General features: G+C 40.6%; 1 protein-coding gene across 12 annotated transcripts in view; it reads left to right on the top strand.

Moving 5' to 3' along the window:
- The window catches only part of map2k5 (mitogen-activated protein kinase kinase 5), a 352,983-nt gene that overhangs the window by 167,643 nt on the left and 165,936 nt on the right, over positions 1–19,404 (top strand). For all 12 annotated transcript variants that reach the window (XM_068018166.1, XM_068018162.1, XM_068018165.1 and 9 more), the window contains one exon: positions 18,174–18,222. In XM_068018166.1, the coding sequence (XP_067874267.1) occupies positions 18,174–18,222 (49 nt within the window). The remainder of the gene's footprint in view (positions 1–18,173; positions 18,223–19,404) is intronic.

Raw genomic sequence — 19,404 nt, 5'->3', positions numbered from 1 at the left:
TGCCCAAGTACGTAAGTCGTCCAAGAAAAGAATGACTGGTGGATCTTGTAATGGAAAATGAGACAGAATAGATAGCTGAAATAAGTGTAGGAGAGCATCCTTGTAGTATTGATCACAACATAGTAAGGTTTAAAATTGGGATCAAGTGTGACATAAGTAGGACAAACGGTAAGTTAATAGATTAAAAAAGAGCGAATGAGGGCAGAACTAAAGGTAAATTGGGAGAAAATCTTGAAAAATGAAGAGACAGAAAAATATCGGGAGGTCTTTAAAAGGGTAATCAATAGAGTTAGAACAATGTATTCCACGAAAAGCCGGAAGCAAGAAAGCTAATTATGGGACACGGTGGATTCGTTTTTTTAATTTGTTCTTGGGATGTGAATGTCACTGGCAAGGCAGCATTTGTTGCCCACCCTAATTGCCCTTGAGAAGATGAAGATGATGCCTTCTTGAACCACTGCAGTCCATTTGGTGTAGGTACACCCATAGTGCTGTTAGGAAGGGAGTTTCAGGTTTTTGACTCAGTGACAGTGAAGGAGCAGCAATACATTTCAAAGTCAGGATGGCGTTTGGCTTGGCGGGGACTTTGCAGTTGGTGATGTTCCCATGTGTCCTTCTAGTTGGTAGAGGTCACGGGTTTGGAAGGTGCTGTCAAAGGAGCTTGGCGAGTTGCTGCTTTGTATCTTGTATATGGTATACACTGCTTCCACTCTGCACCGGTGGTGGAGGGAGTGAATGTCGAAGGTGTTGGATGAAGTGCCAGTCAAGCAGGCTGCTTTGTCCTGGATGATGTTGAGCTTCTTGACAGTTGGAGCTGTACTCATCCAGGCAAGTGGAGAGTACTTCATCACATTCCTGGCTCGTGCCTTGTAGATAATGGACAGGCTCTTTGGAGTCAGGAAGTGAGTTACGCGTTGCAGAATTCCCAGCTTCTCACCTGCTCTTGTAGCCACAGTATTTATGTGGCTGGTCCAGTTAACGTTCTGGTCAATGGTAACCCTCAAGATGTTGACGGTGGGGGATTCAGCGTTGGTAATGCCATTGAATGTCAAGGGGAGGTGGTTAGATTCTCTCTTGATGGAGAAGGTCATTGCCTGGCACTTGTCTGGCACGAATACGAACATACAAATTTGGAGCAGGAGTAGGCCACTTGGCCCTTCGAGTCTGCTCTGCCATTCAATAAGTTCATGGCTGTACTGAATACTCCACATTTCCACCTACCCCCAATAACCTTCCACCCCCTTGCTTATCAAGAATCTATCTACCTCTGCCTCAAAAATATCAAAAGACCCTGCTTCCACTGCCTTTTGAGGAAGAGAATTCCAAAGATTCACGACCCTCTGAGAGAAAAATTTCTCCTCATTTCTGTCTTAGATGGGCGACCCCTTATTTTTAAGCAGTGACCCCTAGTTCTAGATTCTTCCACAAGGGGAAACATCCTTTCCTCATCCACCCTGTCAAGACCCCTCAGGATCTTATATGTTTCAATCTAGTCGCCTCTTACTCTTCTAAATTCCAGTGGATACAAGTCTAGCCTGTCCAAGCTTTCCTCGTCAGACAGCCGTCCCATTCCAGGTATTAGTCGAGTAAACCTTCTCTGTACTGCCTCCAACGCATTTACATCCTTCCTTAAATAAGGAGACCAGTACTGTACACAGTACTCCAGATGTGGTCTCACCAATGCCCTGTATAGCTGAAGCATAACCTCCTTACTTTTGTATTCATTTCCCCTCGCGTAAACGATAACATTCTATTTGCTTTCCTAATTACTTGCTGTTCCTGCATTCTAACCTTTTGCGATTCATGCCCTAGGACACCCAGATCCCTCTGCATCTCAGAGCTCTGCAATCTCTCACCATTTAGGTAATATGCTTCTTTTTTTATTCTTCCTTTCAAAGTGGACAATTTCTGACTTTCCCATGTTATACTCCATTTGCCAGGTCTTTGGCCACTGACTTAACCTATCTATCTCCCTTTCTAGCCCCCTTTAGTCCTCTTCACAAGTTACTTTCCTACCTATCTTTGTGTCATCAGCAAATTTAGCAACCATACCTTCAGTCCCTTCATCTAAGTCATTTATTTAAATTGTAAAAAGTTGAGGCCTCAGCACTGATCCCTGTGGCACACCACTCGTTACATCTTGCCAACCAGAAAATGACCCATTTATGCCGAATCTCTGTTTCCTGTTAAGTTTAGTTTAGAGATACAGCACTGAAACAGGCCCTTCGGCCCAGCGGGTCTGTGCCGACCATCAACCACCCATTTATACTAATCCTACACTAATCCCATATTCCTACCACATCCCCACCTGTCCCTATATTTCCCTACCACCTACCTATACTAGGGGCAATTTATGATGGCCAATTAACCTATCAACCTGCAAGTCTTTGGCATGTGGGAGGAAACCGGAGCACCCGGAGGGCAGACACAGGGAGAACTTGCAAACTCCACTCAGGCAGTACCCAGAATTGAACCCGGGTCACTGGAGCTGTGAGGCTGCGGTGCTAAACACTGCGCCACTGTGCTGCCCAAACTAGCCAATCTTCTATCCAGTACCAATATGTAACCCTGTTCACCATGAGCTTTTATTTTCTGCAATAACCTTTGACGTGGCACCTTATCAAATGCCTTCTGGAAATCTAAGTTCAATACATCCACCTTTATCCACTGTACGTGTAACTCCCTCAAAGAAACCCAATAAATTGGTTAAACATGATTTCCCTTTCACAAAACCATGTTGATTTTGCCTGATTACCTTGAATTTTTCTAAATCCCCTGCCATAATGAATGTTACTTGCCACTTAACAGCCCAAGCCTGATCATTGTCCAGGTCTTGCTGCATGTGGGCATGGGCTGCTTCAGTATCAGAGGAGTCAGAAATGGCACTGGACACTGAATAAAGAACTAAAGGGAAAATTGCATCTAAAGAAAAAGGCATATAAGATGTACTTCGGCACAAAAGGGAATACAAGGAACTTAGGACAGTTCTTTTAAAATCAAGAAGGCAAAGAGAAATTACAAAATCAAGTTTATCAAGGAACATAAAAAGAAATAATAGTGTGCTACAGACACATAAAGAAGAAAAGGAAAATGAAAGTAGGGATAGCGCCACTAAAGGATGAGCAAGATAAATTCACAACAGCAGAGAAATGGCAGAAGTATCGAATAGCTATTTCGCCTCAGCTGTTACGAAAGAAGATAACAAAATAGACACTTCACTAGAGATTGAGCTCAAAAAAGCATTAATATAGTTGGGGTACACACAAACATCCAAAATTAGGAACAGGAGTAGGCCACTCGGCCCTTCGAGTCTGCTCCGCCATTTAACAAAATCATGGCTGAGCTGATTGTAACCTCAACTGCACATTCCTGCCTACCCCCAATAACCTTTCACCCCATTGCTCATCAAGAATCTATCTACCTCTGCCTTAAAAATATTCAAAGAGTCTGTTTCCGCCACCTTTTGAGGAAGAGTGCCAAAGACTCATGACCCTCTGAGAGAAAACATTTCTCCTCATCTCTGTCTTAAATGGGTGACTCCTTATTTTTAAACAGTGACCCCAGTTCTAGATTCTTCCACAAGAGGAAACATCCTTTCCACATCCGCTCTGTCATGACCTGTCAGCACATTATATGTTTCAATCAAGTCACCTCTTATTCTTCTAAACTCCAACAGGATAGGAATGGAGAATGCAATTGACAAGCTAGCAAAACTAAAAGAGGATATGACTCCAGGTCCGTATGTTATGCACCTATATAGTTATGACTGAGGTGGGAGTAATGCACTGTTAATTCAGTCCCACTACTGCAGAGGTCACAGCATATTAGTAAAGTTTCCCACCTACTGGAAAAATAGCCAAATTAATAACTTTATTTATCCCCAGAATAAAGCAAGCCAAACCAGGTTTCTTTAAACAACAGCAAAATTAACTATTTATTAATAAACCAAGTTTTATACGATCATGAGATGAATCTATATGTATGAAAAGACTTTATAAACTCCTTAATCTTCTTAACCCTCATGCACACACACACATTCAGAAATCAGCGGTTAACCAGGGAAAACGGTTATATTGATTTATATTCTTAAGGAAAACAAAATAACTGGGTTGTAACTTCTGGTAGTATTTTCCTGGATCGGTGAGGTGTCCCGAAGTCGAATAGTCAGATGCCACTCGATGTCTCTCCACGTGAAATTAATGAACAGTCTATGGTTGGTAGGCGTTCAAGGTAGTTCGTCTACAGCAGGCGTCACACAGATCTTTCAGCAACAGGTTGTAGCAACAGTTCTATTTAGATTTTAAAGTAGCAGTCTAAAAGTAGAAACTTTCTTGAGAGTTCAGGAGCTTCCATAACACAGTCAACAGGACTTACTCTCAGAAAAGGAGCCTTCTCCACAGAGCACAGCAACTATAGAACTCACTCGAGACAGGAATTCTTGACTGGAGGCAACAGCTACTTGCCCCACCCGAAACACAGGCTTCCTTTCTCCAAAGCAGGGTTTCTCCACAGAGTGTAGCAATTCCTCTGTTCTCTGGGTCTCTTGCTCTCTCTTCAGTCAGGTCAAAACCTTACCTTAAATGTAGCACTTTTCTGTTGAAATGCAGAGCTTATTTTCGGAGGGAATAGGCATTTTTCTCTGGTCTATCAGCAAAACCCAGCTCCAGTCACTGCTAGCTGTTCTGTTTCCCTCTGGTCTCTCTCACTGCCAAAAATGAAACTGAAAGCCTTTTTTTTTTGCAAACAATAAGAGTCACAAGACATTCGTAAAACCATCCTGTTGCTCGGATGCAAATTGCCTTGCAGCCTGCACTACAAACCAAACGTCAACATTCAGTCACTGTTCACAGACCATAGCAACAGGCACACAGACCTTTTAGTTTTTAAAAAAAAGTCATGACAATATGGGATAGCTATAGATCTAGATATTTAGATGTTGATACATAGATATAGAAATAGACCTAGATATAGATATAAGGACCCACAGGGTAGGCTTGTAACAGCAGTCGGGGCACTTGGAGTCAGGAACGAATAGCTGAATGGATAACAAATTGACTGGATGTAGAAAGCAGTTAGAGGTAACAGGTAGTTATTCAGGTTGGAGGAAGGTATCACAAGGAGCAGTGCTGGGACCACTGGTATTCTTACATTAACTTCGTATCAAAATTGCAGATAATATGAAACCAGGGGTATAGCGAACACTGAGGAAGAATGCAACATAATACAAGAAGACATTAGAAAAATTGCAGACTGAGCAATTAAGTGCAAATGAACTTTAACATAGGTAACTATGAGGTGATGCACTTTGGTAGGAAAAATAAGGCGCCTTAGAAAATAAAAAATAGAAAACAAAAAAAAAGGGTGAAAGAGAAAAGGGATCTAGGAACGCAGCTGAACAAATCATTAACAGCAACATCACAGGTCAGCAAAGCAATTAAAAATGTTAACTAAGCACTGGGATTTATTTCTAGGGATGTAGAATTCTGAAGTACGAAATTATGCTAAACATATATAAAGGACCCTGGTCGGGCCGCACTTAGAGTACTGTGCACAGTTCTGGTCTCCATGCTATGAAAAGGACAGAGAAGCACTAGATAAAGTACAAAGAAAGATTTACAGAGATGGTACCAGAACTGACAGATTACAACTATTGGAAAAGATTGAACGGGATAGGGCTTTTTATTTTAGAAAAGAGAAGATTTAGAGGTGACCTGATAGAGGTCTTTATGAATGGGTTGGACAGCATAGATGTGAAAAGAATGTTTTCACTTGTGGGAGAATCTAAAACTAGGGACGATAAATACAAGATAGATGCTAATAAATTCAATAGGGAAATTAGGATAAATGTCTGAACTCAGGGAGTGGTTAGAATGTTGAACAGGAAATGATGGAGGCAGTAGTTTAGATGCTTTCAAAAGGAAACTAGATAAGCAGCACATGAGAGACAAAGGAAATAGAAAGATATGCTGAAAGGCTGAGATGAAGCAGATGCAATGGGAGGAGGCTCGTACAGCGTATAAACACCAACACAGTCTAGTTGACCAAAATGGCCTATTTCTGTGCTATATCGTGCATGTAATTCTACATATGACAGTGTTTTATAAGAAGTCTTGAAGATGGTGGAAATACTAGTTTCTGAGCACATTTGAACAATAAATCATCTGCCGCAACAAATCACTTGACTTAAGCATTGTAATTAATTGACTCTGTGAAAGGGGAAGGGCAGGGTGTTAAAGATGAAAGTGACTAGTATTTAGTTATAGAGACTGGGGGACTAAAAGGGAGGGAGTCTCAGACCTTATTGCTGAGTGGTTATGAACTTCTCCATGATGCAACATTAAAAATGTTTCCATTGTTTCAAGGCCCACGGGTCAGTGTACTTATCCAGAGAGAACTTTTGGCTTTAGACCATGGTAGATTTTGGAATTTTTTAATATGTCCATACCTTCAATCTTAATTTCACAATTTCCATTTCCTTGCTCTTTCTGTTCATTTTACACAGCTGGAGCACCAGGAAATATTATAAATTGATCCTTAAGAACGTACTTCCATCACTATACTGAGCACTGCGTTGTGCTTCAGGAACTCATTAATAAATGTCAACTTTGGGAAATTTCTAATAAAAATATTTTTTGCTGCCATAGTACTTTTAATCTACCCTGCACCTCCACCCCATTTGCCAAAATGATTCACAAAGGAATGCAGAAATTGACTTCATGAAAATGCAGAGCTATTTAATATCAAGGTGCTGTGCATATGAAATTGAAAAGTGACGGACAGGAACAGACCAACTGGTCCATGGATCCTGACCATTGAGTCATGTTGCAATTACAGGCCATATAATCTGGGAGACGGAAGAAAACAGAAAAAACAATTCAGGCAAATAAGAACTTTGGGAATTCCTCTCCCAACTCCTGAGGCAATCAGAATCACCATAAGATACCATGATACCTGCCTTTTGTATGCAATGATGTCAGCCTCAGCAACATGCACATCTATTTTGAGAAACTGAGATGAACTCCTTTAAAAGCTTGTGTGCAATGGGCCTGGTTTTTATCCTTATTAATTGGAAAAATATTAGAGTTGCAGCTTGCTCAGCCTTTTCTGCTGATACATAGGTGAAATTTCAGTGCACATATGTTAATGTGTGGTGGAAATCCATTTAATTGTGCTTTTAAATATTTGCTTGCCTTACACCGTTAAGTAGAATACCAGTTCTCCCAAGGCATGCTGATTCGGCATCCATGTCAATGCACCCTTCCTAATTAATTGTGGGCATCCGTCAGATTCTATTGTGCTCCCTTCACCTCATGGATCCAAACAAAATTATAATTATCCTGGTTTATTCTGTTAAATTGTCATGGGATTATGTCTTTGAATTGTAGGGTTTAAAATAATAAAAGAGTTTTTAAGAACAAGAAAAGGTCATTAGGCCGAACAAACCTTTTCCCTTAGATCAAATTAAATTACCCATCTTCTTACTATATCATTCAATCACTTCTCTCTTAAAAATACAATTCATTTTCTCTTCAATGGACTTCCTTGGTAATATCCTATGAATCTATTACCCTGTAGTTGAGGAAGTGCCACATAGCTATTTTTTGCAATGAGTAGCCAAATTCAATTTAAATTCAATTTAACACAACTCAGAGACCTAAAATCAACACCAGATGATTATTTTAAAATGTTTTGCACTAAGTATTTTGAAAAATCTACAAAATATAGTAGGCATCTTTTTACATATTATTCCTTAATCCTTCTACATTTATGGAGTAGTTGTGAATTGTGCTATTGTGGAAATGCTGTACAGCTCCTGAGAAATTGAAAATCTTGTCTGCTTGCACTTCCTGCTAATAAATCTTACTTCCTCTTGTCAAATTTTTGTCACACTTCTATACCAGCATTTTTCACCATTGTTGGGAGCATTTTTTTTTGTATTAAAACTTAGGATTCTGTGTTTTTAAAAAACTGAGAAAGGATTTCAGTGATAGTTGAACCTTATGGATGTTTTGAAAGGAAGTTCAACAGAACTACACTGATAAACAAGGACTGGAATGCAGGTAATTTCAAGGAAACCAGCAGTGGTTGAACTCAGAGCTACCCTCTGTTATGACGAGAAAGTATTAATGACAGGGGTTTTAAATGTTTCAGGATGGTTTTTTTCAGTTTGGAACTTTTAAAAAGCCAATGAGCTTGGACAAAAAGCAGGCATTTGAAATTTTATTTTGACCTGCCTGGAGATCAGAAGAAGACCCAGAAAACGAATTACCTCTCTGTAAAGGAATCCTGCATCTCTTGAGAAGAAACCTTGTATTTCAAGGATTCCTATTGCCTCCTGTCTCTGAAGAATTCCTATATCAAGCTGTACTGTTGCCTCCTGGGTTTAAGAAATCAAGAATATCAGAAGAAACGTTTTACTGCTATACTGCTGCTGTAAGATCCAACAAGATCCTTGGTGCTGCACACCTGATGGAAGACCTTTTGTGAAGCTTTCTACTGTTGAAGTTTGTTGAACACCTACCCATCACAGAATGTTAATCAACCTCGTCTGGAAAGACTTCCAGTGGCATCCAACTATTCGACTTTGGGACACCTCACCAAACCAAAGAACTTCCTTCCAGATCATGACAGACTAAGTTTTTTTTAAAATTCCTTTCATTCCTATGAAACAGCTGTAAACTAAAATCCCTTTTTTTCCCAGTTAGCCAGTTTTTGGATGTATGTGCGTGTGCATGAGGGTTAGGGAAAATAAGGAGCTTTAATATCTCAATTTGTACATAGATTTTCATTATTATTAGTTAAGATTTGATTTTATAATGAACAGTTAATTTTGTTGATTAAAAAAACCTGGTTGGTGTGCTTTATTCAGGGACAAATAGAGTATCTAATTGGCTTCTTCGGTAAGTGGGAAAATTATTGATATGCTGTGACCTGTGGAGAAGTGGGACTGAATTAACAGTGCACTCCTCCCGCCTCGGCCGTAACACCGATATAAACCATATGTTCATATTTATAATGGAAACTGCCAATGCAGTTACATCCTCCTCCAGTGGTGGCACTGTAGCTCTTCAGTTTTGCATCTTCCAGTTCCTCAGCCCATACTGCAGAGCAACTCTTCTGATTCTCAAATTGCATAAATTTTGCAATTCAATTATAATAATATAAAATGGAAGCATTAGACAAAATTAAGGATAAAAAGTGTGTTTGAAGTGGGAATTTAATTCGGTGTGTATACCCTTGCCCTCTAACCTTACTGGCATAAGAACAGGAATAGGCCTTGAACCTGTTCTGCTATTCAATTAGATGGTGGCTGATCTCTATACTACACTGTACCTGAGCTGGATACTGTGCTTGGTTTTGATTCCCTGTGTACAATGTCACAGAAGATTGACTAGTAATCTTTTAAGAATCTTGCATCTTGAGTGAGACCAGTGGGATAAATAGAGCGGTGGCGTAGGAGGCCCGAGACCAGGAGTGAGAACTGAATGAGACTGGCGGGAATAAATAGAGCAGTGGCAGAGAAGGTCTAAGACCCGGAGCGAAAGCTGAGTGAGATCGCAGGGATATAAACAGTGGTGGCACAGAAGACCCAAGACCACGAATAAAAGCTGAGCAAGACTGGCGGGGATAAAAAGAGAGATGGCAGAGGAGGCCCGAGACCTGGAGCGAGAGCTGAGTGAGACCAGCGGGGATAAAAAGAGCTGTGTTGGGAGTGGATGGACTGGGTTTGAGGAAAAGAAAAGAAATCAAATAAATCTGGTCTCACCAGAACTTTATACAGATTCAGCATAACGTCCCTGCTTTTGTACTCAACACCTCTATTTATGAAGTCCAAGATCCCATATGCTTTGCTAACTACTCTGACAATATGTCCTGCCAACTGCAAAGATCTGTACACATGAAACCCAATTCCCTCTGTCCCTGCACACTCTTTAGAACTATGCCATTAAGTCTATATTGCCTCTCCCTATCCCTTCTGCCAAAATGCATCACCTCACACTTCTCGGTATTAAATTCCATCTGCCACTTGTCTGCCTATCTATGTCCTGTTGCAGTCGGTTGGTATCATACTCACTGTTGGCACATCTCCAAGTGTAATCCATTGCAATCACATCTGCAGTAAGTGCCTGCAGCTTGAGGAACTTCGGCTCCGAGTTGATGAGCTGGAGTCCGAGCTTCAGACACGACGATGCGGCAGGGAGGGGGAAAGTTACCTGGACACTTTATTCCAGGAGGCAGTCACACCCCTTAGACTAGGTACTTCTGATTTGGTCTGTCATCCTGGATAGGTGGGTGCGACTGCAAGAGTGGCAGGTACAGGGATCCAGAAGGTAGCACTGGAGGAGCCTCACCCCTTGCGATTGTCCAACAGGTTCAATGTTCTTGCAGCTTGTGTGGATGAGAGGAGGGGCTGCAGGGAGGATGAGCAAACTGACCACAGCACTGTGGTGCAGGGGGCCATTCAAGTCGGAGGACTAAAAAGAATGTAGTTGTAGTAGGGGACAGTATAATAATGGGGATAGATATGGTTCTCTGCAGTCGAGAGCATGAGTCCCGAAGGCTGTGTTGCCTGACCAGTGCCAGGGTTAAGGACATCTCCTTGGGGCTGGAGAGGAACTTGGAGTGGGAGGGGAATAATCCAGTTGCTGTGGTCCACGTGGCTTTCAATGACATAGGTAGGACTAAGAAAGAGGTTCTGCTGAGGGACTATGAGCAGCTAGGAGCTAAATTAAAAAGCAGAACCAGAAAGGTAATAATCTCTGGATTACTACCTGAGCCATGAGCAAATAGGCATAGGGTGAAGAAGATTGGAGAGTTGAATGCATGGGTCAAAGATTGGTGTGTGAGAAGTGGGTTTTGATTCATGGGGCACTGGCACCAATACTGGGGAAAGAGGGAGCTGTACCATTGGAACAGCCTTCACCCGAACCGTGCTGGGACCAATATCCTGGCGAATCGACTAGAGTGGTAGAGAGGGCTTTAAACTAACTAGTGGGTGGGGAGTGTTCATGTGAGGGGAAATTTGGAAAGTTAAAGAGAAAGGACAAGGAAATAGTGCAGGGTCATGATATGGGTTATGAGAACCAGAGTGTGACAGGAAGGCACAGAGTGTACAAACATAAGAATGCACCTGCAAATAAGGTCAAAGTAGGGAAAATAAAGAATTAAAGGCTCTTTATGCTTGCAGCATTCATAACGATGGATTAATTGATATAACAATTAGAAATAAATGAGTATGATATAACGATTGCAGAGACATGGTTGCAAGATGACCAAGGCTGGGACCTGAATATTCAAGGGTATTTGACATTTCGGAAGGACAGGAGGAAAGGAAAAGGAGGTGGGGGAGCTCTGTTAATAAAGGTTAAGATCAGTACAATAGTGAGAAATGATCCTGGTTCAGAAGCTCAAGATGTAGAATCCGTTTGGGTGGAGATAAGAAATAGCAAAGGAAAGAAATCACTGGTGGGTGTAGTTTATAGGCCCTGAACAGTAGCTACAAAATAGGGCAGGGTATATACATCAAGAAATAATGGGGGCTTGCAAGAAAGGCACGTCAATAATCATGGGTATTTTAAATTTTCACATCGATTGGACAAATCAAATTGGCAAAGGTAGCCTGGAGGATGAGTTCATAGAGTGTAATCAGGACAGTTTCTTTGAACAATATGTTCTAGAACCTACAAGGGACCAGGCTATTTTGGATCAGGTAATTTGTAATGAGACAAGATTAATTAAAGGATCCTATAGGCAAGAGTGATCAGAACATTATAGAATTTCATATTCAGTTTGAAGGTGAGAAATGTGGGTCCATAACTAGCATCTTAAACTTACATAAAGGCGATTACAAAAGTATGAAGACATAGTTGGCTAAAGTGGATTGGGAAAATAGGTTAAGAAGTAAGAAGGTAGAGAAGCATTGGGAGACATTTATGGAAATATTTCACATCTCTCAACAAAGATATATTCTATTGAAGAAGAAAGACTCTACCAGAAGGATGCATCATCCTTGGCTGCCGAAGTTAAGAGTTGTATCAAATTGAAAGAAAAGACGTACAATGCTGTGAAGATTAGTGGTAGGCCGGAAGAGTGGGAAAATGTTAGAAATCAGCAAAGGATGACTTAAAAAAAAAAAGAGGGAGAAATTGGAATATGAGAGAAAACTAGCAAGAAATATAAAAACACAGTAAAAGCTTCTACAAATATATAAAAAGGAAAAGAGTAGCTGAAGTGAGCATTGGTCCCTTAGAGGGTGAGGCTGGGGAATTAACCATGGGAAACAAGGAAATGGCAGAGGCTTTGAACAAGTATTTTGTATCCGTCTTTTTTTTTTAGAGATACAGCACTGAAACAGGCCCTTCGGCCCACCGAGTCTGTGCCGACCATCAACCACCCATTTATACTAATCCTACACTAATTCCATATTCCTACCACATCCCCACCTGTCCCTATATTTCCCTACCACCTACCTATACTCTGGGCAATTGCTAATGGCCAATTTACCTATCAACCTGCAAGTCTTTGGCATGTGGGAGGAAACCCACGCAGACACAGGGAGAACTTGCAAACTCCACACAGGCAGTACCCAGAGTTGAACCGGGGTCACTGGAGCTGTGAGGCTGCGGTGCTAACCACTGCGCCGCCCCACAGTGGAAGACACAAAAAGCAACCCAAGAATAGTAGAAAATCAGGAGGCAAAAGGGAGGCAGGAACTTAAACAATCACTTATCACTTGAGAAAAAGTAAAAGGAATACTAATGGGACTGGAAGCTGACAAGTCCCCTGAACCTGATGGCCTGCATCCGAGGGTCTTAAAGGAAGTGGCTGCAGACATCGTGGATGCATTGATTGCAGTGTTCCAAAATTCTCTAGATTCTGGAAAGGCCACGGTGAATTGGAATACCGCAAATGTAACACCTCTGTTCAAGAAAGGAGGGAGACAGAAAGCAGGAAACTATAGGGCAGTTAGCCTAATGTCTGTCTTTGGGAAAATGCTAGAATCCATTATTGAAGAGGTGGTAGCAGGACATCTAGCAAATCACAATACAATCAGGCAGAGTCAACATGGTTTTGTTTTCGGGAAATAGTGTTTGACAAATTTATTGGAGTTCTTTGAGGATGTAACAAGCAGGGATCTCAACTATTTACGATCTATATTAATGACTTGGATGAAGGGACCGACTATATTGTAGCCAAATTTGCTGACGATACGAAGATAGGTAGGAAAGAAAATTGTGAGGAGGATACAAAGTGTCTGCAAAGGGATATATTTAGGTTAAGTGAGTGTGCAAAAATTTGGCAACTGGGAGTATAATGTGGGAAATGTGAGGTTGTCCACTTTGGCAGGAAGAGTAGAAAAGGAGAATATTATTTTCATGAAGAGAGACTGCAGAATACTGCGGTACAGAGGGACCTGGGTGTCCTTGTACATGAATCACAAAAAGTCAGTGTGCAGGTACAGCAAGTAATCGGGGAAGCAAATGGAATGTTGGCCTTTATTGCAAAGGGGATGGAGTATAAAAGTAGCAAAGTCTTGCTACAACTGTACAGGGCATTGGTGAGACCACACTGTTACAACCGAGGCGGGAGGAGTGCACTGTTAATTCAGTTCCACTTCTCCACAGGTCACAACATATCAATAAGTTTTCCTACTTACTGAAACAGCCAATTAGATACTCTATTTGTCCCCAGAATAAAGCACACCAACCAGGTTTCTTTAAGAAACAACATTTTCCCTTTATTATAAACCAAGTCTTAACCAATAATGAAGTAAATATATGTGAATTGAAATATTAAAGCCCCGTATTTTTTATATCCTAGCCCTCACGCACATGCACATACATCCAAAAACAGGTTAACCGGGAAAAAAAAGTGGATTTTTGTTTACAGCTGTTAGAAAGAAATAGAAGGAATAAAAAGAATAACTTTTGCTGAAGAGGAGAGATGGAAGTCCTTTGTTCTGGTATGGTGTCCCAAAGTCAAATAGTTGGCTGCCACCAGAAATCTTTCCAGGCGAGGTTGATGAACAGTCTGTTTGGGTAGGCATTCAAAGAAATTCAACTGCAGAGGTCTTCACATAGGTCTTACAACAGGTGTACAGCAACAAAGTTTTAGTTCTTATACATTCTATGTAAAGTCCTTTTAAAGATGCAAGGTTTCTGCAAGCATTCAGTAGGTCTTCAAAATACAGGAGGCATGAATACCACTTCATACAGGCTTTTGCTTTTCACGAGCAGGGATTCTTCAAAGAGAGGTAACCGTTTTCTTCTGAATTCCTGGCAGGTCCATATCAAATTCCGACTGCGCGGTCCAAACCCATTGGCTTTTAACAGTTCAAAATGAAACTAAACATTTTTTTCCAAGAAAGTCCCATGGTAATCATAAATTTTGTCTTGTCACAACAAAGAATAGCTCTTAAGTCAAACCCCCTGTGGTGTTTACTTGAAATCACCTGCTTTCCAGTAAAAAAAACTTGTTTCCTGGCTAAACTTTTGTTGAACTTCCTTTCAAAAAAACACCCAAAGGTCAGCCTCTTCAGTTTAAAAATATAGATTCCAAGTTTTAGCAAAAATATATGGAAATTCCATACCCACACCTAGAGTACTGTGTACAGTGTTGGTCACCTTATTTAAGGAGGAACATACTTGCATTGGAAGCAGTTCAGAGAAGGTTCAATCGGCTGATTCCTGGGATGAGGGCTTTGTCTTATGAGGAAAGATTGAGCAGGTTAGGCCTATGCTCATTGGAGTTCAGAAGAATGAAACGTCTAAGATTCTGAGGGGGCTTGGCAAGGTAGATACTGAGAGGATGTTTCCCCACATGGGGGAATCTAGAACTCGGGGGCACAGTTTCAGAATATGGGGTCTCCCTTTTAAGATGGAGATGATGAGGAATTTTTTTCTCTGAGGGTTGGTAGTGTTTGAAATTCTCTTCCCCAGCGAGCAGTGGAGGCTGGGTCATTAAATATATTCAAGGCTGAGTTAGACAGATTTTTAGTCAAGGGTTATGAGAGGCAGGCAGGAAAGTGGAGTTAAGGCCACAATCAGAGCTGCCATGATCTTATTGAATGGTGGAGCAGGCTTGTGGGCCGGATGGCCCACTGCTGCTTCTATTTCTTATATTCTTATGAATGGTTCCAGGGATGAGGGAGTTTAGTTACAATGTTAGGTTGGAGCATCTGGGGTTGTTCTCCTTGGAGCAAAGGAGGTTGAGAGAATATTTGTGAGATGTACAAAATTTATGACCGGTTTAGAAAAGTAGATAAAGAAAAGCTATTCCTATTAGCTGATGGTACAAGGACTCGGGGACACAAGGAATGTGAGGAAGAACTTTCTAATGCAACAAGTGGTAATGACCTGGAACTCCCTGCATACGAGGGTGGTGCAAGTGGAGATGATCAATGATTTCAAAAGGATATTGGATGGGCACTTGAGGAAAATAAACTTGCAGGGTCACGGGAATAGAGCAGGGGAGTGGGACTGACTGGATTGCTCTACCGAGAGCTGGCATGGACTTGATGGGCTGAACAGCATCCTGTGCTGTTATGACTCTATGATGTGTACTTCCTGTTTTACACACTTAATTTTCTGTGGCATGGTTTTATCACTCATAGGTATTATTACCATAATACTTAACTTGCAGGCCTCCAAACACTAGGTGGTGCTGCTGCTCCTTCAAGGCACCACCCCCAATCTTTGTCTTACAAATCAATTCCACTTGGTGATGCTGTAGGTAAATTTTATTTTTACCTTCTCTAAGCCTCTTATCCCTTCAGGTAAGCTGTTAATATATGGAACTTTTATTTTCTGCTCCAGGTAAGTTTTATTTTAATTTAACTTAAAATATACTCACCTACAGCCCTTCCCATCTGCTTCCGTGTCTGAGCTTGCCCATCCTTTAAGACTCCCCAGCCTTCCATCCAATTCGAAGGAAAAATATCCAGGGGCAAGTTTCTCTGAGCAGCAGCAATTAAACGTTAATTGTCCTTGGGGGTATGTCTATTAGTAGCACCTCCATACAGGATATAATCTTGATACACATTTGAAAAGAGCTATTTAGTTGTAAATTTTCCACATATAAATATTGTGTGCAACATGATTTTAGTATGTCTATGATTATAAAACCATGCAGTTTATCTTGATTTGCCCTCAGTGAAAGAATTGCAGAGTTAAATTATTTCAAGAATTTCGTTATTCATTTAAGCTGACCACATAAGTTTTTGTAAGCAATTCCTAGAATGTTCCTTTAAATGCATGATGGATAAACAATGGTTGTTAACTTTTTATAATTTATATTTAAAATTCTATTTAGGAGAAATTGCTGTTTCTAAAACACGAGAGACTAGATGTATAAATCGTAAGCATAATCTGCATGCTTCAGCTCCACCGATAGCACAAAAGGCCAAGCAAAGTCAAGCACCACCACACTAGAGTCTGGTGCTCGGTCAAGCTTGTTTTAACCCACATGAACTGGACGTTGGTTAACCCTCAAAGAATGTGTCACATCATTTACTTTGCTGGCGATATATGGCTCCTGTTTATTAGCGGGGTCTGGCTTAATCAAATTACAACCAGCTATTTAGAGCATTCCATAGAACAAGTCTTGAGTTTTGGGACACAGACCCAGTGTTGGTATGTTTATCTTGAATGGCATTACAGTATTAATATAGTGACACAGTAATGGACCTCATCTGCTTTTCTGGAACCCTTCTCTTCAACCTTAAGCGTTGAGAAAAGCAAATTATAGTGGCCTTTTTGAAAATCATGTTTAACATTTTTTGGAGAAAAAGGAATGGTATTATGCCTTCATATCATTTTTAAAAAATCATATATGCTACCCAACAGGAAAAAGATACTAGGTTACGGTGGTTACCCAATTGTAGGCTGCATGAATAAGCTGGAGATTCAGCATGAATTATTGACACATCGAGATGATATATTCATTATTTTATAGTTGGAGCTACAGAGTAAGAATTTACTTTTGAGCAGAGCATCAAAGACTGAAAATGTTCCAACCTTCCAGTGGTAACCTGATAGGTTTTGTACATCTTCTCATAATCTTCTCAGCTCCTAATTGCTCTGGATTTAGGGAAGGAATTCAACAGGTTTAGATTTAGAGTTCTGGGAGGTACTAGGAAATGTTCCACTTCAGGAATCTGGGACTTGCTACAAGACGTAGAAAACATAAATTCTACATTAACTGGGTGTATGTGTACTATATTTAAAGAAGGGTACTAGCCAATGGTGCTACTCACTCCCTGTGGTTGTTTGGGCTTTTTAGTTATTTGTGGTTTCATCAGGTTCAGACTATGACTGTTGGAGAATAGCTATACAGAATGTGATTGTTTCTGAATGATGACCTGAGGGATATCCAGTGGTATGTATTCCATCATTAAAAAAGTTTTTAAATATTTTTGTTTCAAATACTGAGATTTTATGGTACAAAATACTGTTTTATTGTATCATCACCTAATTGAGACACTTCAATATTTCCTGACCGTCATGGACAATTTTAGGTCATTAACTTTCCAGAGTTTTTGGGCATCACAGGCAAGCAACAATGAAGGAACGGTGATATAGTTCCAAGTCAGGATGATGTGTGGCTTGGAGGAGAACTCGCAAGTGGTGGTGTTACCCACGCGACTGGTAGAGGTTGTGGGTTCAGGAAATGCTCTCAAAGAAGCCTTGGAGAGTTGCTGCAGTGTATCTTGTACATGGTACACATTGCAGACACGATGCTCTGGTGGTGAATGAGGTGCCAATCAAGTGGGCTGCTTTGTCCTGTATAGCGTCAAGCTTCTTGAATGTTTGTGGAGCCGCACTCATCCAGGCAATTGGAGAGTGTTTGTCACTCTCTTGACTTGTGCCTGTAGATGGTGGAACGGCTTTGTGGAGTCAAAAGGTGAGTCACTCGCTGCAGATTACCCAACCACTGACCTACTTTTGTAGCCACAATATTGAAGTGGCTGGTCCAGTTAAGTTTCTGGTCAGTGGTGGCCCTCAAAATGTTGATGATGGGGAAATTTGATGATGAAAGTGCCATTGAATGTCAAGGAGAGGTAGTTAGACTCTCTTGTTGGAGATAATCATTGACAGTTGTGTGGCACAAATGTAACAGATTCTAAAGAATATTTAGAATCATTGTAATGTTTTTTTCCTTATTTAACCTTGCAGGTTGTGAAAGGCCTTACCTACCTGTGGAGCCTAAAGATTTTGCACCGAGGTGTGTATAGTGATTTGTTTTTCTCAAAATCTCATATATTCAGGAAGGCTAAAATAATTCATTTGGTGAACAGGCGAGTATAAAATTGGGTTTTCAACTGATCATCAGAGTGGCAAAAGATACTGATGTCAACAACATAGACAATAGATCTGCACTTGGATATATTGTAGGGAACTATATGCAAGGTTAGATCATAGTTTTTTGCTACATTTGTGCATGTTTGTGTTCAGGAGTTTTCATAATGGAATTTAGTTACTGCATGAGAAGTTAAGTTGTTTCTATTCAAATTTTCTTCACTTCCCTTCTGTCCTGTCCTCTCGTGACCCACTCAGTTCACTAGGCACTGAATGTCCTCCTGTAGCTTATCCTAATGCTTTTATTTAACTGTGAATCTTGGCAGTGAATGCCAACAGCATATCTAACTATGAAGAGCATCACAGACGACCTTGATCCTGCCATTACCTGGCACATGTTCAGTCTGGTGTAGCAATCAAGAGCATGTACCGGTCCAAACTCCTTCCTGTTGCCCAGTGAAGTGTAGTGAGTTGTAGTGCCTCTTCCTCTGCTCTGGCTGAGATCAGTTAAGTGCACGCTTTATTTCAAACCATCATTTTATAGTTGAAGCCTATTAATTGGGACACTTTGGTGAAAATGAACTTATCTCATTTATCAGATCATCTCCATTAATCCAAGCCCATCAGTATTGATCTAACTCTCTAAGTTAGCCACATCTCCATCAACTGGCGCCAGCTGTATTTACAAGCTTTCAAAACCATAGTGGTGTCATCTTTAGGTGATGAATCTGTAAAAGCTTATGCATTAGATTCTCTCTTTTTCTTTTTATTCAGAGTTTGAATTCATACTTGTTTATATCAGTGTTGTATTTTATTGTGCTTGTTTCATTTCTACTCCTTCAATTTAATGCTGAATACTGGTAACATCAAATGAAGATTGAATTCCTAATGAAGTTAAGTTATGTAGTCCTAAGAATGGGTTAGTCAAACATAGTTACACAGGGCATCTCAGCAGTGACAGTGAGATACTGTCATCATTTCATGAGTTTAAAGGATTAAATGCACAAGTGCAGAATACTTTTACATCAGTGAAAGAAAGCATGTCACTGTTGCTGGTGTGAAATTTTATCATTTGGCTCTACTTCCTTTCCTATCCTGTAAATGATGA

This window comes from Heterodontus francisci, chromosome 38 (assembly GCF_036365525.1).
Source record: "Heterodontus francisci isolate sHetFra1 chromosome 38, sHetFra1.hap1, whole genome shotgun sequence".
Lineage (NCBI taxonomy): Eukaryota > Metazoa > Chordata > Chondrichthyes > Heterodontiformes > Heterodontidae > Heterodontus > Heterodontus francisci.
The sequence above is the reverse complement of the archived record's forward strand: the minus strand, read 5'-3'. Positions and strand labels throughout refer to the sequence as shown.